This window comes from Tachysurus fulvidraco, chromosome 9, assembly GCF_022655615.1.
Source record: "Tachysurus fulvidraco isolate hzauxx_2018 chromosome 9, HZAU_PFXX_2.0, whole genome shotgun sequence".
NCBI classification, from domain to species: domain Eukaryota; kingdom Metazoa; phylum Chordata; class Actinopteri; order Siluriformes; family Bagridae; genus Tachysurus; species Tachysurus fulvidraco.
Window position 1 is genome coordinate 7,881,882 of NC_062526.1, and position 27,521 is coordinate 7,909,402.

Genomic DNA, 27,521 nt, shown 5'->3' on the forward strand with positions numbered 1-27,521 from the left:
CTCTAGCACAAATATGATTTTTTTTCCCCCCAAGCGTTCAAGCTGTCCATCTGGAAATTCCTCCAGAAGAGGCCATGCTTAAAGGAAAGTAGAGCATTAGCTGTTGAAGTACATACTGTAGGACTTCTGGCTCAGGAATTTTCCATCTTCCATGGAAGCCATGCAGGCTCAAATAAACAGATGGCTTAGTCATTAAGTTTCTGCACCAGTGACTGAAAGCTTGTATGTTTAGATTTAAGGACAGAAAGACAAGCTAAACTGCTTTCCTGGCCTTTTGACACCTAAACTATGTCACGCCTAGTTATGATTTCCTAACTGTCAGATCTCTAAATGGCTGTTTTTACATGGAACCTTTAAACATTTCTCAACCTGCCTGATAAGTCTATGCTTTTGAAGAATAAACACTTTTTGAATGACACTGCTGCCATAACTGCTTGAGTCATTGGTTGTCTACAAACAAAGGCTAAAGGACTACCTCTTCAACAAGAGCTTGAATCAGTACTTAAATGTATTTAAAAACTACTGACTTGTGTGTTTCTTTTCAGCCTGTTCTAATCTCCATTACAGAGTTTTTAACTATTCTACTAATGTGATGTAGGATATGTTTTTGATAGACTTCCTTGGATAATCTTCTATAAGTCGTTCTGGACAACGGTGTCCGGTAGAAACAGTAAATGTAATTGTAAACTACTCTTTTAGTGGAAAAGGTCAAATCTAATAAGGTCTTTGGTTACCTCTTTTAAGCAGAGTTCTCTTTTAGGAAGCTTAAATCAACCAATCAATCAATAAATCAATCACTCAATCAATAATTCAATCAATCAATCAATCAATCAAATAAAAACATTTTTTCCATTGCCTTGATCTTTCATTAAATTTTCAAAATTCTGTCTAGACTATTTAAAAAAAGAGTATTATTTGTTTGTTTGTTTGTTTGTTTGTTTGTTGCCAATAATGTCATTCATACTTGAGGGCACTGTAAGAAGAATCGTATTGTACTGTACCATTATATTCCCTCATAGTCACTGGTAATTGATTCTTGGGGTTTTCTTTTCTTGCATTTTTTATTTTGTTTGCTCATCTCTCATTAATTATTCATAGTGCAGACAAGCCTGTGAAGCATATTGTCAATTTAATTGTCTGACCGATTAGTGGCCTACATCTCCTCCTAGCCTGATGAGGCACGTTGTAGTAATATGCATCTCTTTGTTCATAAAGAACACGCACAGAACATGTTGTCACTATGAGCACTGCACTGAAATGAGTCAGCCATCTGATAACGTGCTGTCACAATGCAGGTTACCGAGCCGGGTATGAGATTGAAAATATTTATTTTTGTTATTTAGAATGGTATGTTATGCTATTTGCTACAATAGATATCAACAAGCTTAAACATTGTCTTCAGAAAAATGGAATAGTTTAATCAATTCCATTAATTCATCTTCAGTGACTGCTTTATCTGTGTCAAAGTTGCACAGGTTCTACAGTCTGACTAGAATGTTGGTCTGCTGGCACCATGCACACATCATCAATCCATCTGGTGGACAAGTGTGAGGAACTGGAGAACCTGGAGGAAACGCATTGCGCCCACACACCACACACACACACACACACACACACACACACACACACACACACACACACACACACACACACACACACACACACCAATTTTGACCCACTGGTAGCTCATTTTGCAGACTGAAGTGAAATTGACTTAATTGCCTGATTGAAGATTAACTACTAAACTAAGGTCACATTAGATTAAGTTAATTATTACATTCATGTCTGAATGTCTGATATTTACATGAATTTCAGAGATTTTTAGAATTTGGTACATTCCCTTTAATGACATTGTGCACTCCAGTTGGCATGGACTCCACGAGTTCATGCAGAATTTTACGAAATGTTTTAGATCCAATCAATCAGAACACATGACAGGAGATATTAAACATCTGACCAATATCACCTATTTGTTTATATTTAAACGGGACCTAGAAATAGTGCAAATCTTGAATATTTAATATTAGATATATTTGTTTGTTTTTAATATTTCAAAATTCTAAAACCTTTTCTTAATTTCCAAACAAAAATCTCACATTTTCATTGTAGTTAGACTTTTGGGACCTCACTGCATACTGTATATGACAGTAAACGTGGGTTAATGCAATTAAAATTAAATACAAGAAGGCAGAACATATTTCTGGATGCTAAAGATCATAGTAAGACTCTTAAACCTGGGAAAATTACAATGTATTTATTTGACTTTACAGTTTATATTAAAATGTCTGGAAATGAGTTGAACAAAATTGAACACTCTTCTAAAATCTTGGGAAAAACTCTCATCCACGGTTAAAAGCAATTGTTTGCGGCTCTAGACATGGACCAGGGCAGAGGAGGTTTGAGATGTAACTTGGTGCTGTGCCATGTAGAGATTAGAGCTTTACATTTTTAATATGTGTTTCAGTCAGAAGTGGAGAGAGGCCTGTACAGTGAGATGGAATCCCATGTGGGGTCCAAAAAAGTTTTGAGATACAAGTAATAGTTCATACTATATACAAAGTCATTGGAAGAGAACATAATGTCCTACATTACAAAAAATTATGATACAAAAAAAATACTCTAAATAATAAAAAAAAGTTAAAGTACTAATTTTTGTCTGTCCTATTCCCTCCAACTCTTATATACCATAACATTACCACGCTAAATAATTTAATCAGGAAGAATACCTGAATACAAATGCAAATCCATTTAAAAATATTGGGAGGTAAATCACAGCCTTGCATGTCTCATGTGCTTCAGTTAAAATTATTGATCGGTGAACTACGAGGCGACTTTCTACTTCTAATACTGAAATGGCCTGCCGTGCTACTTAGACCTTGAAAATGCAATTAGATATGGTTGGTGTGACATAAGAGCTACACCTCAAAGAGCAGACCCCTAAAATAAGGATATGAGCTCAGGGTATTTCCTTTAAGTGCCATGACAGACTGAGAACTTCAAATAGGAGCTGAGTCTAACATGAGACAGTGCACTAAAGTTATCCTGGATCAAAAGTGTGCCATAATAGATTGATTGAAAGTTTCAATCCCAAACCGCAGGAAGGTGGCACTCAAAACAGAAGTCCAGTTGAGGACATGGAAGGTCCCATAGCAGATATAGCTTTCTTTTTCTCTTAGTAATAATGCACAGGATTAATAGCTGTGAGATAATGCATTAGAGTGCATTAGGCATGTTTATTGTGTTTATTGTGTTTCCTTTAAAATATGTTCAATATCCTTGAGCTTTTTTTAATCAATATATTGTATATGCTGTCTTTGCACAAATTCTATAATTGATTATAATCTACTCAACATTTATTGTATTCTGATGCACCTAGCCTTAATTGTATCTGTGTTTGATGATGTTACCTTAAGACCATGACAGACCTCATACAGCATGCCATTTTGGTTCACATTTAAACTCAGAACCATTCTTTTCAGTTGGACCGAGTGCCCTAATGGACCGAGGATGAGAATCACTACAGAACTCATCACAGATCACATTGCATGCAATGAAGCAACATCCAATCTGTAAAATCTGACAATAAAAATAATTTAAATTTTGACACCACTGCAGTGTTGTCTTGGATGGAGCAATATCATACATTGAAGGAACCTCTCAAGCTGCATTTGTGTATTCTTGTGTGGACCCTTCTTCATCCAGTGGACTACACTTTGTGTAGTGCTTCTCAAAGTACACAAAGAGCTGCTCAGTTCCACATAGCGCTTCAGAGACCTAGCTAGACCTAAAGCTAACCTGGACACATTCTCCTCCTCAGGATTAATACAGTTATAAATATGTTGCACTGTCGACATATTGGCAGGACTGTTGCGTTCAGCCACAGTGCAATGTGATTGAACTCATGTATCCCGAAACAGGTACTGAGTGCTAACCATTAATACATGCAATTCACTGATTCGTTAGACACAATGCTCGCTTACAACAAAGCTCAATTCTGTAAAATGTGTAGTTTGTTGCTTGTATTGAACTCAGAACATTGAAGCTCAGTATATGCAGTTTATTTTAACTGACAACAACAAAGTGTGTAAGAGACTGATGACTCAGCTCAGTTCGATGTCCAGGCTAAATTGAACACTAAACCACTGTGACTAATAGACGTGCAGTATATTAATGTTTAACAGTACACAAAATCTTATATGGGATCAAATTTAGATTTCTAATGCTTGAATTAGATTAAGAAAATAAACTTCTTATTGGGAATTCACTTTTAGAATGGTATGAAAAAAACGTCTGTGTGTCTGATTATTTATAGCACGTCTTATGGGCAAAAAAAAAGAGTAAACTGCTTTTTCCTTACGGCCAGAATGTTTAATAAAGAAAAAACATTTCATAAATAATTATGACTACTAGTACTACTAATATCTTTCTAGAACTCCCTTGATTTTTTTTCTTTTTACTTCTTTGAGTAAGTTATGGCTATGACACTTGCATGTTTTACAGCATGTTTTAATATATTTTAGGCATTTTCTGACTAAAAATAGCAGACCCACATGGACAGCTTGTTAAGGTTAAAGCTATGATATGAAAACATGTCCCAAATTATCTAACTATATACACTATATATAACTGTCATTATGAACGAGATTATGAGATATTACACTATTATCAAAATTGCACCACCTCTTTTTCTTTCCCATAATTTTATTTATTTATTTATTTATTTATTTATTTATTTATTTATTTATTTATCCATTCATTCATTTATCTCTCTGTATATCTATCTATATAATTACAAGTCTGTATTTCTATCTAATACATCTGCTTTGTGCTTTACATCAGTGACAGACACTGAACACTGTCAGTGACACCAGTAACCACAGACTAGACCTGCACACTGCCCCGAATCCGTTTTACCGTTGAATGATACTTACTTAAAGTACTATAAGTATTACAGCTTTTTATTTTACAAATCTAATGAGCATCAAGCCAAACTATTTACCAGCCTGTTCATTTTTTTCAAAGTAAATCTATTTTGATTTGTGACCAGTCATAAAAGCAAACATTTATAAGAACTGAGTAATACAAATAAAAATAGTAAGTCAGATATTGATAGATTGTTAAGGAATTAAGCAAAAAATAATTATGAACCCCCAGAGATCTGCTTCACAGGTCTGTGTATAACAGCCACACTTTGAAAAAAGTGCATTTTCACTAAGCCTTTTTTCTTTTTTCTTTTTTTTTCTTTTTTAAAAAACAACAACAACAACACAATAGATGTTTTTAAATGTTTTTAAAACACAACAGAATTTAATAGAATTTTTAGTATATCCGATAGGGGTCGCTGTGCTCAGCATAAAGAGGCTTAATCTGACAGTGAAGAATACACAGTAACAACCTTGTGACAAATACAGAACTAATATACAGAGTAAATTTACAGAGTATATATATATATATATATGGCTGAGAGTGAGAAGAGTGTTTAATTAGAAGTGAGTAAAATAATAGTCTATAATTATTACTACAGCTATTATTATTAATTATTATTATTATTATTATTATTATTATTATTATTATTAGTAGTAGTAGTAGTAGTAGTAGTAGTAGTAGTAGTAGTAGGTTCCTGTGTGGTTTATTCACCTGTCTGTTGTACAGGATCATCTCTCTCATCTCTACACAGGTGAGCTCGCGCTGTCACCCCCTTTTTTTTTCTTTTTTTTTTTTTCCTCTTCTGACGTCTCACTTCTTGTCGTGACGTTTTCGGATGAGTGACGCTTCAAATATGAACCGGAGACGTCGAGGCTTCACGCGCTTTAGCGGAAAAGTGCGAGTTCACGTGTCGACCTAAAGGTCTGCGGAAGAAAAAATAAATAAATAAATAAATAAATAAATAAATAAAAAAACACTGAAGGTAATTTTTTTTAAATATCTTTGCCTTAATGTATATGTAGAATCTTCCTCTCGTCCCCCCTCCTCCTCCTCCTCTTCCCTCCTCCCCTTTGTTGTTATCCTTGTTAGTCTCTGTGAACTTTTGCTCCCCAGTAATATTGAGCTCATATGAAATCCGCTGCATGTGTTTACTTCGCTTTTCAAGTGCATATGTACAGGAAGTCATTGTTTTCTTTTGCTTGTTGTAGCAGAGGAAAGAAGACCAGCTGGACTAAAGCTGAATGATCGACAAGATACAAAAAACATGAGCGGGGCAAAGACCAAGTAAGTGAACGCAGCATTCATGTGTGCTATGTTCAAAAATTCTACTCTCAGGTTACAGCAACAGCTCCTGGGTTGAATGAATACAGTCAGTGTTTAATTTTAGAAATGGAGTCCAAATATGCTGCATATTTATACACACAGACAGACAGAGAGACAGACAGATATGGAGCATTCATGAGATTGAAGTTCTTTATCATGTAACTGAACTTGCATTTAATATTCAGGTCATTTAAGGCTTGTGCATTGTGCTGAATGAACACCTAGAAGATTTCTGAGTAAATGGTTGTGGAAGCATTGTGTAAAAGATCATACAAGGTGATTTTAATGTTTCAGCACAGCAGAGCTGATGTAATAATGCAAATATTTAGAAAACTCTGTGATATAGAATTATATGCATGTTGCGTAAGAATGTACTTCCTCACGCTTTGTATTGAAGATTTCTAAACATCGACTAAAAAAAGCACCTAAGACGGAAGTTAAGCAACAGTTCATTTTTTTGCTTTTCTTGCCTCAAAGACAGCTCCTGAGTCTGACTTTTAGAACGAGCTTCTACTTAAAATCCTTATATCTCAACCCTTAAACAAATGACCAGCTGAAGAATTGGCATTAGAATTAGTTGACTGACTCCTATACAACTCTGATTTGAAATGAATTTCCCACAAAATAGTCAAACACTGAATAATTAACGTGACAGGTTTTAAGTGACCTCTTTTTTCCCCTGCAACAACCAAACAACAACAACCACCAATTTCACATTAATAAATTATTCCTTAAACAAGAACTGCCAATTTCACATTAATAAGTTACTCCTTAAATTAGCTGATTTTGTTTTATTGAGCTTTCATCTGTGTAGATCCTAAAACTTTAAACTTCATTGATTTGTCAGGTTGATTTCTATGCAGATATGGCTTTCAGCACAGGAAAGTAGAATGTGATCCCAGCACAGAGCTGTAAAAGGATCTGACGGCGATACAAGTTCAGAACTAGAACCGACACACAAAACCATAACTAATTTGAGAGCTAGCACTTATGTGTAATACACACATACACACATAGACATGCATGTACACACTCACATAGAGAGAGAAAGAGCCACGTCTTGACATGAGAACTGGAGTGTGTACGGTAGTTGCAGTCAGGAGTGCAACAATTGTGACACTGTTGTTGTGCGTTCAGGTGTAATGCAATGTACATTTAGAATGTTATGTACATGTCTATATTCCAGTCATCAGTGCATGCCTATTTTTTTTCACCCTGAGGTTCTCAGAGACTTACTGAAGTTGTGTGGATGTGTTTCATTGCTGTCAGGATGAATGCTAACATGAGGCAACATGCCACATTCAGCAGGATTATGGTATACTGTTATTAAACTTGTTGGCACACATTGGCAGTGGGAACTTTAATGCCGGCAGTCCTGCCTGCAGAAGGCTTGTTTTTTCTGGGTTTGTTCCATAGATGGCATTGGAGTTTTGGGGGAGGCAGAAAACTAGCGAGGGCCAGAGAAAACATCTGAGTATTTTTAGCACGGAGGTGTAATCGATACATGTGGACCTTCATATTAGTGCTTGTATCCATGGAAATGATTAATAATATTATTAATAATAACAATAACAAAACAAGAACAACAATAATAATAAGAATAACAATATTATTGTTGTTATTATTATTATTATTATTATTATTATTATTACTACTACTACTACTAATAATAATAATAATAGTAATAATAATAATATTGAGATTATACTTTTTATTATCCAATCAAATTACAGGGTTTGTCAGTGTTACTTAGAATACCTACCTACAATATTCTTGGGAACCATCTTATGATGTCATGTCCTGTGATACTGATATATCATAGTGTGATATGATTATATATCATGGACTGAATCATCATGTGCCTAATTAACATTTTAACACAGAAATCATTTAATAATTTATTTCTGATGCCCTAGACATGTCCACCTGCATGTTTAATAAATTGTCATAAATGCATACCTTTTATGTTTTATGTAGTTTTAGTTAGGAAATTTTACCTCTGACATGTTTGCATTCACAAGTTCTCTGGGAACTGATACAGTTTGTGGAAACAGCAATTTCGGAAGCTTTGCTGTTTATATGTAAACAGTTATTCCATAGTAATAGCCTTTCTGTGCCATTTCGCTGACTCAGGAGAAGTGTGTACTGTATGTGGCAAAGACTCATTTTTTCTCTCTCACTGTCTTTCTTTATCTCTCTCTCTCTCTCTCTCTCTCTCTCTCTCTCTCTCTCTCTCTCTCTTTCTCTTTCTCTCTTTTTCTCTCACTTTCTCTCTCTTCTCTCTTTCATGTGGCAAAGACTCATTTCTCTCTCTCTCTCTCTCTCTCTCTCTCTCTCTCTCTCTCTCTCTCTCTCTCTCTCTCACACACACACACACACACACCTACACAAACACACATTTCTATCCATGTATCTGTCTCTCTTTGTCTTTGTCTCTGAGATTCTCTCTCTCTCTCTCTGTCTCTGTCTCTGTCTCTCTCTCTCTCTCTCTCTCTCTCTCTCTCTCTCTCTCTCTCTCTCTCTCTTGCTCATTCTCCCTCTCATCTACTTCCTTCTCTTCTTACATGCACAGTGCTTAGAGAAGTATGAGGGAAAGAATCTAGGTTCAGACTGACATACCCTCCTTGCATAACTCTGTGTACTTCAGCAATTTGCTGTAGTTACTGAATAATGCTGTCTGTGATGATGTGGGAATTTTAGTCAGAAGTTTTATAACTTTGTTTCAGTTAAAATCTAATTATTAACTAAATTGATTGATATGTAATGGAATTATCACTTGGTTTAGAAGAAACATTGCTCTGTGCAATACCTTTATGAGCTATAAAATGTATTAACTTTGCAGCTGATAATTGTCCTTTTTGCAACTTCTGTTATATTTTTTTTCATGAGAAATGCTTCTTCACTCGTAAGTTAAAATCTCAAGACTTTGACACATTACATACGATCTTTAGCTGAATCTCAGTGAGGAAAAGGTGCTCTGATGATCTTGTCGACAGGGACATAAGGACAAGTTTGCTGTGCAGTCTTTAAGAAGTAAACGCATTCTACGAGTTTGACCGATTGCATCTGGAACACAGAAGAGATTTGTGTCTCGGGGTTCAGTCACTGCTATCAGATCAAACAGATTCATCTTTCCTGGCTGTGTTGATTCTCTAGCATTATTCGGTTACGATGAAGGAGCAAAAGTGTTTAAATGTTAACTAGACTCATGCTGATTCAGTCTAAAACTATAAGGATTTATCAGTATCACAACACATCACAAGATGGTTTCCTAGAATATTGTAGGTACATATTCTAGGTATTATAACACTGAACAACCCTGTTGTTTCTCCCATTTTGATTGGATAATAAAATAGATTTTTACACCAGATCTTAGATAAATTTTAAACTGCCACTTTCTTATATTTACAGCATTTGGCACACACCCTTATACTGTGCAGCTTACATTTATCTCAGTTATATAGCTGAGCAATCAAGGGTTAAGGGCCATGTTCAGGGGCCCATGTGTGGCAGAATGGTAGGTGAGATTTGAACTCAAGACCTTCTGATCAGTAGGCCAACAATTTAACCCATGAGCTACCACTTCCTTATATACTCACTCCTTATATACTTACAGGAGATACATACTTAATTCCACAAGTATTACATTTACATATATGTATTATGACAGCGCTTTGTGATGACGTTCAGTATTACGTTACCAGGATGTTGATAGACAGCATGTGTGAGCAGCGTTTCTGTTGCTTGGGGCTCTTCTGTCCTCTAGACAGCACGAGGACAGCTTTTGTTAACATTTGAATTCAGTATTGTATGGAAGCTCTATGCTCATCTCCGACAGGCCAGTTGTTTTGATACGACTTTAGACTTTAGCTTTAGCAAGGCTCAAATAAAACCTCAAACAAACCTGCAGAAAAATACCTTCTTGTGACAGTTTAAACCCCAGGATATGTCATCAGGTTCAGAGTTCCATTCCTCACTCTTCTAACTACATCTTTTTCTATTAGTTACTGAATAATTCGTACTAGTTACTGAATAATGTGTTTTTAAAATGAACATAAACTGGAGGTTTAACTTCAAGTCCTATTATTTACATCTTGCTGTTATGGACATGCTTACTGTTATGAATAACAATTCCATATTTATAGAAAAATGTTGATAAATATAACCTAACTGTGTCTAGCTAGCTTGCTATGTTACCCTACTTTGTCGAAGCTTGTTGGTTCTTGTACCATTGGTTAACGGCTACAAATATCATGTACACTAAAAAGTGGCCTGGATTTCTTTTTTTTTCTTTTTATATCAAGGACTTATGGTTTGAAGGTCAACAATACAAAAGATATTATTTGTTCTCGTTGAGGATTTAATAATGTTACTTTATGAGTTTTGGCCAAACAGGTCATCATGGGGAATTTTACTTATATGATAATACACAGCTGAAATTTAGAATGCAAAAAAAAAATACCTCAATCCCCCAAGGATAACAAGTCTCCGCTATATATTATATACGTTCATAAAACCATATACTTAGGATTAACACGTTTCTGTGCTGTTTTGTTGGTTGAGTTGGATAAACCACGAGGCAGCAGTTTGAGATGTATTACATATATATAAATGACAGTAGTACGCAATAGTGAACACATCTATTCACAAGTAGGTCACAGAGATGGTTGAAATCTCAGTTTAAATAATACAGAGTACCATACTACCATACTAGTACCTAGTAATAACATACTACTACTGTATGTGCAACACTGGCATTGTGTCATGACTGTATTATTTGGTCTTTGGACTGTTTACACTTAAAAAATTTCACAGTTGCACGTGTCATATCCTGCAAGGAAACTCCTAACCACTGGGTTTTAGCTTAGAGTGAACAGCTTCACTCCTGCCTATAGCTGTTTCACAACAAAAATAGGGTTAACGCAAGGCAATTTCTATGCAGATTTCTTTGCAGACTGAACAGTTAAGCTTAAATAGGGATCCGTAAATGGCCTCATAAGCACTTTTTAGAAGGAGTGTTGGCGTGCACAATCTGAGGAGGTGAGCATGTCGTTGAAGGAAAGTTCTTTGAGTGGTTCAAATGATCCGAGTGTTTAGGTTTGAAATTGTTTGGGTTTTGTTCCCTGCTATTGGACTTGTTTCTCATCTATCAGTCATGGTCTTACAGAGAAGGTAAAAAAGCACCACAACCCCCTTAAATCCCTTGTTTTTGTTGTGATATTTGCAATGTTTATTGTGACAGACCCGAGTATATTATTCGCTAACTACAGTAAAGTTATAGGAATTGTAAAGTAATAGTGAGCAAATATTCATGTTGAGTGTTATAAGTCTTTAAAACCCACCAGTATTTAAAGCTTGATTTTGACAGATTATGAAGAGCACGTTCCTATAGAAATACTTTATTCTATAACATTAAATATCACGTGCCATGTGTTGTTCAGTAATAAATTCAAAATTGGTAAATAACTGTGGTTTAAGTGGAATAGCACACGTTATAGGAAATGAATCCTGGTCTACCTTCCTCTTACACAGACACAGTGTTTTGTTTTCAGTTGAACCTCCTTCATTTTTAATTGAGCTAGATATTATTTAGTAAACGGCATGTATTACATGTCTGCTATACCTATTATAAGAAAGCCTGGAACCGGAAATGAGCTCTATATTATACCCCCAAAACAAGCTCACCTAATCCTACAGAGTAGACGATTGCACGTCAGCCATGTGCCAACCCACCTGTCTGTTCTCTTGGTGTGTGTTCGGATGTGTGTCTCCTTATTTAGGTCAGAGGACATCTCCCTCTATGCAACATGTGAGTCTAAGCTTGCTAAGTGTGTTTTCTGACCACGTGGATCCTTTGCGGCTCATCAAAGTCAATTAGCATCTAACAGGGACTCTCAGCCTGCCCCCATCCAATGGATTACCCTCCCATGTCCTTCCAGTATCTAACCCCCTGCTAACTCCCCTTCACCTAGATCCAGGTCCAAAGCTAGAACGCCATCATTGTTAGTGTGAGCTGCTAACCTGGAAACATGGCTGGTAACATGTTGCAGGTTAACCAGCCGAGGAGCTATGGCTCCATGCTGTCCTTAGAAGAAAAATGCGAGCAATCTTTCTTCCTCTTCTACTATTACAGGATGGAGGACGAGGCCGTGTTGGACAGAGGGGCATCCTTTCTCAAACATGTGTGTGATGAGGAGGAGGTTGAAGGTAAGATATTTAAAATGATTTTTTTTTAACTAGATTGTATATTCATGTCAAAGTGTGATTTTTTTTTACATTCATTGAGTTAACCTTGTAAGTTATCTAGCTACTACTGTAGCTCAACAAACCCAGTAAAGATATATATTCATATTTATTTATCTACAGAATATTTAAATTCAGTACAAAAGTTCGCCATTATAACTTTCAGCAATTATGAAGCCCAATTATTGGCCCAGCCTTTAGTATTAAACATTCAGCAAACAGATAACATATGGCATTGTCTGCTTAATGTTATTTAGACTTTGGTCTAAATCCCAGAATCTCCTTTTAAATTGCTCTATAATTAATGAGCCATAACAGTTACACCCAAATTTTCCTCCCAAAGCAGGATTATCTGTACCAAGTTCTTTAAATTGCTCAATGAATGAACAGAATTAAAAAGTACAATCAGAATTCTTTTTAGACATGTGTGTACATGTATAGCTTTTAATTCAGTTCACATTTCATTCAGATATCTTTAGTTGTCAGGTTGTTAGGGCTAAGAGATACTATATATCCCAGATGCTAGTGTTTGATAAAACAGCAGTTGGAATTAATCTTAACATGTGAGAGGCTTGTTAATGGGTCTGAGATTGGTTATTTATCCGATTCACCCGTTGTATGTGTATGTTGTTGTGCCAGCTTTGGCTAGATGCGTGTGATTTTGTGTAGGTGTGTGTGGGACGTCTTAAATTGTAATTAGCACAGAAGTTATAGTGACAACCACAGAATCTTGTTATTCATCACCTTCTGACAAGCTGTTAGCTGACCTTCAGCAGTCTTTGGTTTCTATTCATATTTACTTTATTTGTGCTCACTGATTGTTGAGTCGCATGCTGTGAGCCATAACTAATGGCCATTGTTGTTTCTAAACTTTTTACAATTTGGACCAGTTCTGTTAGAAAAATATCACTCAAGAGAGCTATATAAAAACGCAATAAAGCAATAAGGCTTGTAATATGAACATCACCATTTATACTGCATTAGAAGGAAAAAAAGTCACCTCCATGCATCATGTCATCATTTTAAGCTAGCTGATAGGCTAGTTAGCGGTTAGCAGATGCTAACATTCAATGGGAATGTTGCTCACATTCATGTCTACTAATGTTTACAGTGCACTATCAGCTACAAAGGCTGCATTATAGAAACAGCTGAAATGTCAGTGAGTCTTGATAGTAGATTTTAGGGTTTGGGATAAAAAAAAAACTAATGGCCTTCTGTTAAGAAAACACATAGCTTAAGTACTTTGTCAGTACACACAAGGTTGTCTTGCAATGGTCGGTCATTTTTTTAAAATTTTTTTTTATTGTTTTCAATTTGTCCTGAAGGATCTTCTCATATGAGTAGAGAATTAGTATGAGATTAGATTAATATTGATATCCAGGTTTCTTCTGTAATATGGCTGTGATTTTTCCTTTCACCTCTCAATGAACTCTCACACGATTCCTCCCTGCTTCCCTTTGTCAGAGAATACTGAGTGTTCCCAGGTTGTGGAACTAAAACACTTTTGGTGGACGCTTCCTATTCTACTTAGCCCCCAAGTATACTTGAGCACGAGAGTTTATGTGTCAGCCATACTGAAGGAATGCATTACATTTAAAAACAATAAGCAAGACAAAACATTCTCATTCATAAGACAAGAATAAAAATGGACACACGTTTATGGAGCTGGTCAATGTTCTGTCCTGTTCTTATGATATAAATATGCACTGCCCATGTGGAGTTTCTGTGCATGTTTTTCGGTCACCTCCCACTTCCCAGAAGCATGCTGGCATGTGGACTGGTTGTGTTAAATTCTCACTAGGTGTGAATGAGGGTGTGAATGTTTGTACATGGGTTCCTTTGGTGGACTGGAATCCAATGCAGAAGCTACTAAAGATGACTAACTGAATGGAAAAAAAAATTCTGTTTTTTTTCTTAAATTGAAGTTGAGCTGTGAATATTTATAAGTCTATACCCTGTTAAAATCAGGATATACTCTATGTGCTTTTTTTGCTTAAAGGTAGTGATAGGAGGTAGCAAATATTTTGTATCTTTATGCTTGAAAGTTATCCAGGTACTGATTTTTCCATACAATTCAACTTTTGCATCCTGACATGCTTTTCTACTCACCACAGTTGTAAAGATTGATTATTTTCATTCATTCATTTTCTACCGCTTTATCCGAACTTCTCGGGTCACGGGGAGCCTGTGCCTATCTCAGGCGTCATCGGGCATCAAGGCAGGATACACCCTGGACGGAGTGCCAACCCATCGCAGGGCACACACACACTCTCATTCACTCACGCATTCACACACTACGGACAATTTTCCAGAGATGCCAATTAACCTACCATGCATGTCTTTGGACTGGGGGAGGAAACCGGAGTACACAGAGGAAACCCCCGAGGCACGGGGAGAACATGCAAACTCCGCACACACAAGGCGGAGGCGGGAATCGAACCCCGACCCTGGAGGTGTGAGGCGAACGTGCTACCCACTAAGCCACCGTGCCCCCCTTGATTATTTTCAATTCAGTTCAATTTAATTTTAGTTATAAAGGTCTGTTTATGTGTGAGCAACTTTACCAATATTCAGATATTAGATATATTTGATTTATTTTAAATACTGTAGTCATTGTTTCCAGGTCAGGATATTTGTTCTTTTTCACCCCATTCTGTCTACAATAATAATTTACATACTGAATGACTGACCGAGCAGGTGTACAGGTTTTCTCAATAACAGGTATCAGGATATTTAGCTTGGTTCGAATATTTTTTTAAAAGAAGCATAAAAACAAGAATAAGAACGGAAATGTGAAATAATTTGTAAAAGAATCAGATTACTTGCCGTTAGCTATTGGTAGACATTGTAGACCTGTTGATGGTACTATTAGAAAGGTGTATTTTGACACAATTTATTGTATATATACTATAATAATAGTCATAGACACTACACTGTGAATGCATTAGCATGCTGGAGAAGTGTGTATCTGTATTGCTCTTGAGGAACCCCATGTTCCAGCAGATCTGTTATTTGGGGAAACAAGAGGTGCTGAGCTCTGGAAGCCCGCAGTGTTTGGCCAGACTCTGGCAATTAACTTTCACCACTGACAGTCTGTGTGCGTGTGTGCCACTTTAATTCACACTGCTTTCTATGGGTTTGCCCAAATGGACAGGATGTCTAGTACAAAGCTGCCTTCCACCCTCCCTGTTTCTTTTGTTACCATTTTTCACATTCACTCCCTTTTCCTTATTTTACACACTTGCCATCAATGTGATTTCCCCCCCTCTTTTCCTACATCTTGCTTTTTTTTCCCTCACTGTTTTCCTCACTATATCTCATTCAATGTCTGGCACCATTACATTTCTACTTGAGTCATTCATTTCGCAGATCGGTTACCTAGCACATGCCTAGAACTGTTTCACTTTTAGCTACCGCCATGTTTTCACATTGGATTTAATTCCGGGATAGTAAACTTATCATTCTTAAATGCAGCTTTGAAAACAATCCAGCATTCAGAAATACAATATTTGACATCCTAAAACATTAAACACATTAAACATCAACATTAAACAACATTTTATATTTATAACACATTTCTGATTGGAAGCAAAGGCAAGAGCCCCATAAACCTTTCTTTTCCCCAATAACAAATCTACCATAGATGCAAAAGCACCCTAAGCAGTCTGTTTTTCGGTCAATTAATCTGCATAAACTGCATAATTTCTGACCCAGCAACAGTTAATGTTTGTTATCTAATATAATATTTATGAAATCAAGTTGTTAATTGATGGCTCAGATCTAATCATTAAGTCATCATAAGTTGAGTAAGACTTCAAATGCTTGGAGAAATGTGATACCTTTACTTTATCACATTTAACAGGGCTTAGTAGACTATGTAGATTGCCTTTAATTTGCATTGAAATAGCTTTTTAAAATATCAGGGTTAATGTCCTCCTGGCTGTTTTTGTCAACTATGAAAAGGGATTTTTAACCTACTTCTGGCAGTTTATTTAACAACATGGCAGGCACTTAATATTTAATAGGTAAGTGAGTGGCAATAAAATGTATAATGTACTTTGTAAAATGGACTTTAGTACAAAGTAACATACTGTATCTAAAACTACATGGTTTGTACAGCAGTAACTGTGTACATAAATCACTAATAACTTTTAAAGATTAGTATATCACACTTAATCAGTTGTACATACTTAGTAATACTGTAAATACTTAGTAGCTAAAGCTGAAAATGTACCCCTTATAATTCAGCATTTTATGCGAATAAGTAGTGTTTCATTAAATATATGCACTGACTGAAAAGAGTGTTTAGATTGCAATACAAGTGTATTAATGCTTGTAAAAATATACAGTTATTTAATATGTGACTATAAGTAATTGGCTATTGATGATGTCAGGTTCAAACATGGCTCTCTAAACTTTATTGTATTATTTTAAGAACTACGTATTTACTTATTAATTTGCAGAATCTAAGGATTATTAGATTATACAGGATTATACAGGATTATACGGCCAAAAATGAACTAATGCATTAATTACTCCTGCTCTACCTTTGTTAAATTGTTATTATTCCAACAACAATGTTAGAACTGTTAAGTCTATCTTCTCGTGTTGTGTTCTTACTTTTTATCTACTTTACTTTTTTGTATTTTGTACTTTACCACTGATGGCTCTTATTTATTATTCTGTACCCTTGGAACAAGTGACATTTCTTGCAGGGATCCATAAAGTTTATCTTATCTTAATCTTTTTTTAGGATGTGTAATTCATACATGAGACTGAAGGTTTGATTATTTCAGTTCAGTCGATCTTTAGCATTTAGCAAATGAAGTTAAATTTCATCGTCACTAATGGCTGTGGATTTATTTTTGATCATTACACGATGATCAATTTAGTTTTACATTTAAACAAATTTCTTACTTACTTTCATACATTGCTAACATTACTCAGGTTGTAACTTTATGGCTGTATGGTTTAATTAATGTAGTGGTAAATAATGTAGCTTTAGAAGAAGCTTAAGTTACAAGCTTTATGGAAAACCTTTATTTATTATCTGTTTGTTCCATCGTTTCTGGAAAGCAAGCTGAACAAAGACGCCGCTCGATAAGCTCCGATAATGTTTCACTCACAAGCTTTATTTCACTACTGACCTGGTTTGTTTCATGAAATGACCACTGTTTACTGCGGTACATTACATTAAATACACACGGCCTCTGGTTCCCGAAAGCAGTCTCTATATAAATGCAAATAATGTTAGTCTTCAAATGACTAACTTTCTAACAGGAACACATACAAAACATATAATTTGTCATTAAAGATAAAGTCTTAGTTCAACATAGCCTAGAGAATAACAGTTGCAAATGTGCATGATAAATGTTTCCAGTGTGGAGGCCAGTGTGATAAATAATCTGTTGTGTGCATGATGATAAGAAATCTCCATAAGGAGTTTTAATAAAAAAAAGAAACAAAACAAAACAATCAGTGCTTTCTAGCTTTTCTAAGGTCAACTATTCGTCTCATCATCTCACTCTGATTTGAGAAGTGTGTCATCTGTGTGCCTCTGTACATCCTCAAAGGTTACGCACAGAAAGCTGGAACATGTTCCCATGAGAAGAACCTAAGCACCTAAAGTTCATCACTACCTGCTAAAGCCTGATGTCCTTTCCCCAGTTAAAATATTTGCGTAGACGGTCAGTCGCAGGCCCTTTTAACGAGGAGCAGACCATTTTTTTGTGGATGTCTTCTTGAATGACGAAGCCATTTCCTGTATACTTTGTGAAGGAAGTAGTTGGCATTTATTTACATCCTCACTTTGGACAGAACACCAAATGGCTGTCCCAGTGGAGCATGAGGAAACAATTGACACCCAGCTGCTGACCTCAAGGTCTTGTATGTCATTTCCTCTGTTAGAATTGCTTATCGCAAGGCTAAATGGCTGTAAACCCTTTTTTAAAATGATATAATTCGTAGTTTTTCTCATACTGAGAATTTCTGTGGCACTCTGGAGCAGAGGTAAGATGGTTCTGGTTTGTGTTATTCGCAATGGAGTTTGGATCAACTCGCATTTATATTACAGAGATTATATTCAGGTATTTTTGCTCCTAAACAAATGATTTCCTCTTAACTTTGACAGAAGAATTTTTCATTATATAAATGCATCGAAACAACTCAAATCATATATTCAAAGTTTATTAAAAAAATATTTTTTAGCTGAATATTTTATTTTATATACATACACTTACAGTACATTTCTGATGGTAAGAATAAATGTGCATTCTGTCTATAATCAACTGGGTTAAAAAAATTTTTTTTAAGACCTTAACTGTAACAGGGCAAAATGTGATCCTTATGCTAGTATTTAAAAGATATTTTTGACCTCCCTTGCTTTTTGAAAGTTAGCTAAGACTTCTGTCTTATTTTCTCCACTTCTCTCTCACAGGCCACCATACCATCTACATCGGTGTGCATGTACCGAAGAGCTACAGACGACGGAGACGCCATCGCCGACGCACCAGCCACAAGGAGAGGAAGGAAAAGGTGACAGAGCAAACGGAGGAAATGAGCAGCAGCATCCTCAAACCGACTGGTATGTGCTGATCATGTCAACACTCAATTCACTTCTCACACACACACGCGTACACACACACACACATGCACGCATGCATGCACGCACGCACGCACGCACGCACGCACACACACAGTTCTTTACCACATCCAGGATGCTGATCTGATGGGTAATTTTTGAAAGCAAATGTTTTTGATTCATCAAATTCCATTTTTTTAAATTTTGAAAGCAGAGCCCAGTGTTTTGAACAGTGCTTCTGGGAAATAAACATGGGAATGTCTTGACAGGGTCATTTGGTCATCAAAGACAACATGTCAACATTAAGAGTTACAATGAACATACACACACATGCACACACACACAAACAAAAAAATACTGCGACCCAAATCATCTTCAGATTGCATAGTAAGCACTGTCAGCTAACATCAGCACTCAGCATAAGAGTTAAGAGGTCTCTTTTTTAAACACACACACACACACACACACACACACACACACACACACACACACACACACACACACACACAAGCACAACCGACTCACACAAACGACTCAGTAAGAACCGTCAGCTCATATCAGCACCTGCTTCTCTTTCAAAGAGATCACACACACTCCCATGGTGCATGCACACACAAAGCCATACCACACACATGGCCATAGGACACTGCTGGCTGCTAATCAGAGCCAATATCGAGCCTTTTTTATGGTATAAGTGGGTTTGGACAGACAAGAACGAAGGCCCCTATGTGTAAGTAATGGCCTATTCTAATCGGGCCATTATTAACTGATGTGAGGTATAGAGTGAAGTCTATATGAGTTTTTATGTGGAGAGAGCGAGCGAGTGAGAGAGAGAGAGAGAGAGAGAGAGAGAGAGAGAGAGAGAGAGAGAGAGAGAGAAGAGGAACTATTCAGGTAAATGCTCACACTCGTTTATTATATATGTAAATACCATTCTTCTTCTTCTTTTTCTTCAGTTTTTAATTGTTTTATTTTTATTACTTTAGATCAATTAATATAATAAAATACATATTTACCACTGAAAATGTGAGGGAAAATCTATAAAAATGTTGAACCTTCAATATCTCAGAAAAGTATATCATGCCGTAATTTATTCTGACATTGATGAAGTCTGAGTTCATCAGGACTCTGGTATGTGTGTCCAGGCGAGTGATTTGTGCTGGGAAACTGATATTGTAATAGAAAGGATCAGCGCAAACAGAGCAGTAACAACCCGCTGGATTCATGCCACTGACCCTCTGTAGTCTAAAGCCTCTGTATACGCAGTCGAATTTTTGTCTTTAGATGGATTGCTTCCTGATTGTTATCTGTGATCGGGATGCTTGTTTTCAGTTATCAATCTTTCCCTATTAAAAGCCACAACAAAGTAATAAATCTGCCCAAAGCAGGAATAATTTGCCTTTTCGGAAAAGCACTGTAGGATAAAAGATGTTTGTGTATTAATTTCATAATGGTGACCAGAAGTAATTTATCTTCTGGGTTTTTGTAAGTGTCGCAAGTTAGAAATCCCATCATTTGATCCCAAACATACACAGCTACGCTATGCTATACACTGCTGTATTATACAGTGGCTAAGCTGCTGTATTATGCTAATGTGAACTAAGAGGACTTGCTGCAGGACTCTGTGTTTAAGACAGTCCCTCAGACTCCATTTTAAATATTTGCTTATCAAATCTGTTGGTGTAAATGTAGAATAAATGTCAGCTGTGCTGTATTGTACTGTAAATAATGTTAGCACATAGCTAACTTGCTAGTTAGCTCACTGTTTGATTAGCCTGGGTTTGTCACAGGTTGAGACAAGTTAAGTTTCTACATCTGCATGGTTATATCCATAGCAATTGATTTAGTAGCCAAACCTATCGATACATACCACAACAATCAGCAGTGTTTGCTAGCTGTCTAGCTTAAGATTGACATTCTGTAGTGAAAATATTTCCTATTATCTGCTAATGATGTGTTAGCAGATTTGCAATTTTGACTCGGAGGATATTTTTAGTTATGTCAGTGCAAAAATAAACTAACAATATTTACATAAGGGCCTTTTTTGCATCTGTATTTGTGTGAGGAAATACTTCTTTGATGCTTAAAGCCGATGTACTGTAAACTATCTGCTGTATCTTTGTTTTTTTTTCTTACAGTAGGTTAAAATCTGTTATTTTATAACAGAGGTCTCTGGGGTGGCTCTTTGGGTGGGTGGCCCTCATTCCTATAAGAAGTCATACACATTTGCTCTGGTTCTAAAGATGTGGGGAAAAACCTTTTTTCCTTCCGAGAAATGACATTGCTATTTACATGTATCCTATAACAAAAAAACAGGTATTACTGAAAGCTGTTCATGGTGTGGGAAAAATCTCTGGTCTAGAAGAAGGATTTGAATCGATTCATGTAGGAACAATTTGTTCTAGCTTTACTATAGGGGAAGTGGTTGCACAGGAGTTGGTGTTGGACTATGAATCAGAAGGTTGTGAGTTTAAATCCCAAATGCTGTAAATGTAAATGAATGTCAGAGCTGCTGCTCAGTGTTTTATACCTCAATTGCTTGTACTGTTCATAAACATAAAAGACTTATGTTGACATTTGAACTTGTTAAAAGGCAAAGATGTTAACACATGCAATCATTTTTACATGTAAATCTTTGTCTTTTTTTCTGTTTAATTATAGATAACACATGGGGAAACAGTTCTTTTCCAGGTGAGCTCAGTTACATTTGTACGAATTATTAAACCTTTGATCCAAAAGAAATTAAATAATTTAGTCCTGTAACATTTATTACATATTTGCCTGATCAATCTTGTATATACAGTACATACTGGGTTTGCATCAAATATTGTAATTTAATATTTTTAATTTAAATTACTCTGTTGCAACAGAAAAGAGAAAGAAATGCAAATATACGAACAACCTAGATGATTAGACATATTGGCAAGCATGACATTAACTTTGTGAGGAAATAACACTTGATTGCTAGCATGAATTTAGACATTTTTAGACAGAAAAACCATAGGAAAGTTTTTGCCATATTTTTTTTAAACTAGCCAATAATGTCTTGCAAGAAGGAAGTATTCATTTTAATCACAGTGATTTTCCAACAATTCAAATTTTTTATTTAATAATCACTCACTCTAGGACTTTGCAAACTACCAGAAACTTCTTATCTATGTTAGCTGTATTCAGATTTAAGTCACATGACACATATTAGCCCAAATTATAGTTAGATTTAATGTTACGAGACATCCACAAGACGAGGTATTTCCTGTTAGCACATAACAGCTGAAATCAGTTTCCCCATCAGCCATTGAAATTAAAACTGAAGATGAAGTTGACTAAGAAAAAAAACCTCAGCTAGTTAAGTTACAAAGGATGATGAATTCGATCATGTTTCATTTCTATTCTAAAACTTACACAAATCAAATTACTTACTTTACCTTTATTGTAGAAGATTATTGTATTGAAGAACAGATAAAAGAACCACAAACCAGTATAATAAGATTAGTCATTGACCATTGAGTCATGTTACTGGGTGAGGTTTGTGAGCTGTAGTAATCAGCGCTAAATACTGTGTAAAATAACACCACGTTATGTGTGGTGTAGTGTGGAGTTGTATTTATAGTGCCGGGGCATCTTATTTTTTCCATGCAATTACAACACAAAGTGCACAAAGTACAGTATGAGGCTGTTATAACATAGGCTACAGTTTAAGCATAAATCAACTCTGTGAGCTAACATTAATGCTAATTATACATTAACAAGCATCCTTCAATTATCAGAGGATGAAGTCCGTCATAGACGAGGCTCCTGTTTATACGTAAATAAAGATTAACCAGTCGACCTGATGCAGATCTGTGGATTTCACAGAATGTGTTGAAATATGTTTAACCAGTTTAACATTAAAATGTTATGCGATTCCATTTTTATGTAAATCCATTTTACACAAAACACTTGTACCCTAAAGCCAGCTGCAGAATGGAGTGATAGCTGAGATTCCTAAGAGAGCGGATAATAACATAAACAAATAAAAAACACTTGTCGTATTTTTTTTCCTTGGTTTTCACAGTTTTCTTTGAGGCATTGAATGATAATATAATAGTTAATAACATATAAGCTGCTAGATCAAGTTGTCTTTTGTGTCGTCTGCCTTGCTCATGTTTAAAGTGTGTCACTGGCATTTAGCTTGAGTTAATCCTCTTTAAAGCAGTCCATCCTTCTTCCAACCACAGGTGGTAATTAGTTAATCTCACCTTCTTCTGCATCCTGCCATGGCTTCAAAGTGTGCAATGTCTGGTTAAAAAGACAGAATGTCCCTCTAGCTCAAACCCAAACTGCATTTTAAAAAGTTCTCTTTATCTAAAATGGAGTTACATTTAGATTTTGATGCACACAGTGATGATGGAGTGCTTTTATGGGAAAATAGTTAACGGTTTTATTCCTTTTGTACCACGGCAATTTGTCAATGCTATGTCATGCTGGAGCAATATTGTTTATTATATCAGTAGCTAGTCTGGATGTATAGTTTATGGTACAGTAATGTTGATGTGAGGTTATGTGGACTGTATTCAGCACTGATCCAAATGTCTAGTCCTGTAAATTTATTTTGTTAACAGAGCTCTGAATAAAGTGGTCAAAATCTGAAGCAATCAGTAAACAGTAAAAGACTACCGATTTTGGTTCATTTTTAGAGCAAGGTCCTTCACTACCACCTTAGTATTGGTGAATTTTATCGTGCTGTTTTATACAGAAGTTGAGTATTTGCTTCCTAGCCATTGTTTGGAAGCAATAAGCAGTAACTGGGTGGGCATGAGCTGAAAGAACAATCGCCAGTCTCAATGCAGTACCATTGTGCTACAAACAAAAGACAAGAGCCACTGATCATAGGCATGTGACACCTCAAATGTGTTCTTTGCTTTCTCCATCTAGCACAGAACATGACCTATGTGAAAAATACTAACAAGGCTCATGATGGAAAAATCATCTGGTTGTAAATCAGAAAGACCAGGACTTCTGGTTATCTGACACCAATGACTCTACATCAAGTAGAGCTGGAATATAGCATTTTCTAGTAGTTTTGTAATATCTATCTATCTATCTATCTATCTATCTATCTATCTATCTATCTATCTATCTATCTATCTATCTATCTATCTATATATATATATATATATATATATATATATATATATATATATATATATACAGAGAGAGAGAGAGAGAGAGAGAGAGAGAGAGAGAGAGAGAGAGAGAGAGAGCAATAGTCAGTGCTAAAATCTTTTTTTAATCTATTTTTTTTTTAATTCTACCTCTCACAGGGTAAACAGTGAATGTGGACCAGTGAATTGAATCAGAAGTGAATTTCAAGTCCTCTTTGTGTAATGATATGTAGCTAATCACATGCTTCCAGGCAGCTTGTGTTGCCAGGAGCAAGATACAATGCCACTGTCCTTGTCCTATTTATTTCCAGCCAGGAGATGTACAGTGTTTTAACAGACAACCGGAACAGGGATTTCAACATGGAGATCATTCAAAACACCTAGACTTCCTGTTATCTTTTATTTGCAATGCTTGCCTGTTTATTTATGCAGGCTTTATCCATGGTTAGACTCCGTATCAGGATTATGAATATGGTGGAGCCAAAGTATGTCTGGTTCAGTTCTGGACTCCCGCCCAGTATGGTGAATGCTCCACATCATCTAGTATAAATAATATAATAAACAGATTTAGGAAAGAAAAAATAGTAGTTAGAGGTAAGAATGTTCCTTCGTGAAAGGAAAAGTCTTCAGGAAAAGACGTTACACTTTGCAGTTTTTTAGATACATGATAAGCTACATTTTCCTGTCATAATAAAGGAAAAAAAGAGAGAGGCTGTTGGGGATGAGTGTGTAAGCTATAAAACAAAACAATTTGTTTCTTGCATATTCCACAACATTAATGTAACTATAAACAGATAAAAAAAGTACAAGGCATTCTTTACTAAATAGAAATTGTAATTGTCATATCAATGTCATTGTCATTGTGGATTGATGATGAGGATCAGTACACCATGTTCACACTAATCACACAATTGCCTCACACATCATACTCCTAATCTAGCTTTCACCATGTTTGTCCTAAATTTCATAGCGATGATGTTCTGTTTAATCATCAGTGTTTAATGACTTAGTGAGAGTTCTCAGACGTCAGCTTGGTGTACACGTTCTCAGTATTTACTACATGTACTGTATAGTGGATGTAGTAGTTGTTTGGGAGATTGTAGCAAGATTGAGACTCTCCAACTGGAGTGGCAGCTTCACTAAGACCTACTTTGGTCAGTGGGCATTCTCTCCCTCCCCTTCAGTTTCCCATGAGCCCTCGGTTCCACGGACAATGTCCCCTTTGTGCAGTCCTGTGGCTCTTGGCGACTAAGCATGAAGCATTGAAATGCATTTGAACGATGCGATTTTCATTCCCATCTCTTCCTTTTCATGCTTCCATTTCCCTACTCAGTTGCCCTTATTGAAATACCCACTCTTCTCCATTTTTGATCCCTCCCCTCATCCCATCTCTATTACAACCTTGCTTAGCAACTGGGTGAGATGACTTCTTTTTAAGGCTCAGTACATGGCATCCATAGCGATATCGTCTGTATGCAGCGCAGGGGAGCAGTGTATGGGGACTTGGTCAAGCAGCTATATGACCTAAATGAGTCTTGCTGTAGCAGACTCTAACTTCTGCTCAGTTGCTGTGATCAGTAAACCAATCACCAGTGCCATTAAGCAAAATGTTAATAATACTAGTTCGTTTTGATGCATAGCTTATAGTATGAAACACATTCATTTCAATCCCTTTAGTTATTGTATTGCAGTCATTGATGAGACGGTTACATCAAATGTCAAAGCCATAGAAGACCATAAACTGAGCTGAAAAGCATGTTTTAGTAGTAAACCATCTACTAGCTGTACTGCTGTTAACATGTAATGTAATGTATTAAATATCCAAATACAGTTTTAAAAGCCGTTTGCCATCATACCTTGGAAATTTTTATGATTAGATATATAATTTATTCCAGTCAAAAGCAACTGCATAAAAACTGCAATCTGCACTCTTTTAACAACATCCAAAATAATTTGGATTATTTTAGCATTAACATGCAACTCTGTTACTCTATAAAATTTAATTACTATTTATTTACATTCTATAACTCTTTTATCTAAACCGCAACGTCATAGTGTGTCACAGCGGATAAATGCTATCGGAGAGAGGGTGATGCGACAGAATTTGATCGAGTGGGAAGCTGCTTATTTTGTATGCATTGCGCATTACATGCTTCAGGGAAAAAGGTTTTTAAAAAAATATTATATATCACAGTTACTCAAAAGGGGACATTGAGCTGATCAACATAAAGATAACAAGAATTTAAAAAATAACAGTCTAAAAATAGCTTTAGTCAATATTTCATTGATGATCTATCACATCTCGGAACCGGTTTGTCATATTACACAAATTATAACTATGATTGACAGTGCTACAAAGAACCTGAAGATGATTATTTCTTTTTCAGAACTGGACAAGAATGCAAGTTACAGTAAGACAATAACACGATCTGCATCTGCATGTATTTAGTTCTCAAAATATCCATATTTTTGCTTGTTTTTGTATTTAAAAGTGGATATAGAATTATGATTAGCATTCGAAAGGTTGTTTTTGTAAACTACCACCATGCCAGTCACAGTCGAAATGCCAGTGCCTTTGTTTGTCTCATGAGCTTCATATCTGGCTACTTACTTTTGCCCGCATGAAAGGAAAAACCTCCTGTTTGCAGGGCTTTTTTTCCACGTCTTTTTGAGTTCCTCTGGTTTCAACTAGATTCCCCGGGAACATTCTGGCAAGCTTTCAATAAACAAGCAAACAAAAAACGTATAATGCTCCTCCTATTTATTTCTGTATTTCTATCTGTTTAGAACATGCTGTCTGTTCAATCTGAATAGTGCATTCATATATGGTTACATCTCTAGTTCTAGTACTTCCAGGAACATCCTAAATCCCAGAATCTGAGGATTTGCCAGTCAGTGTTTGAACAAAAAAATCAAGTAATTGACCTGTTTGATTATTATAGCCTCATTTACGAGGAAGCCTGTAGCGTGCATCTACTGTATATAACTGACATTTTAGTTCCTTATTTTTAATCCAATCTCATGATGACATCCTCGGGGTGGTTAAAAAGCTAAAGAATAGTAAACTAGTGTTGGTTGTTCTAGCTGTGAAGAATTAACATAAAGGTTGTCACATTTCCTATTCCCATTCCTCTCCCTTGCTTAGTCCTTTTACATTCTTAGATTTCTCATCTTCACCGTATTGAAAGTTGTCATACTGTTTTAGTGAGCACTGATGCCTGACTAATATTCAAATTAGAAGACAAAGGTGTAGCAAAGCAAAGCCTTTTGTAACAGAATGAACTGTTCGGGAAACATTTCCTAAT

At 36.0% G+C, this 27,521-nt stretch overlaps 1 protein-coding gene across 7 annotated transcripts in view; it reads left to right on the forward strand.

Moving 5' to 3' along the window:
- The first annotated feature begins 5,773 nt into the window (after positions 1–5,773).
- Positions 5,774–27,521, forward strand: part of slc4a4a (solute carrier family 4 member 4a) — a 54,123-nt gene continuing 32,375 nt past the window's right edge. For 2 of the 7 annotated variants that reach the window (XM_047818668.1, XM_047818672.1), the window contains exons 1-5: positions 6,024–6,210; positions 12,383–12,456; positions 18,929–19,075; positions 21,734–21,763; positions 26,604–26,627. In XM_047818668.1, the coding sequence (XP_047674624.1) occupies positions 6,191–6,210; positions 12,383–12,456; positions 18,929–19,075; positions 21,734–21,763; positions 26,604–26,627 (295 nt within the window). In that variant the 5' untranslated portion in view covers positions 6,024–6,190. Of the gene's footprint in view, positions 5,909–6,023; positions 6,211–12,363; positions 12,457–18,928; positions 19,076–21,733; positions 21,764–26,603; positions 26,628–27,521 lie in introns of those variants that run through there. The other 5 variants (XM_047818669.1, XM_047818671.1, XM_047818673.1 and 2 more) reach the window with 5 other exon arrangements.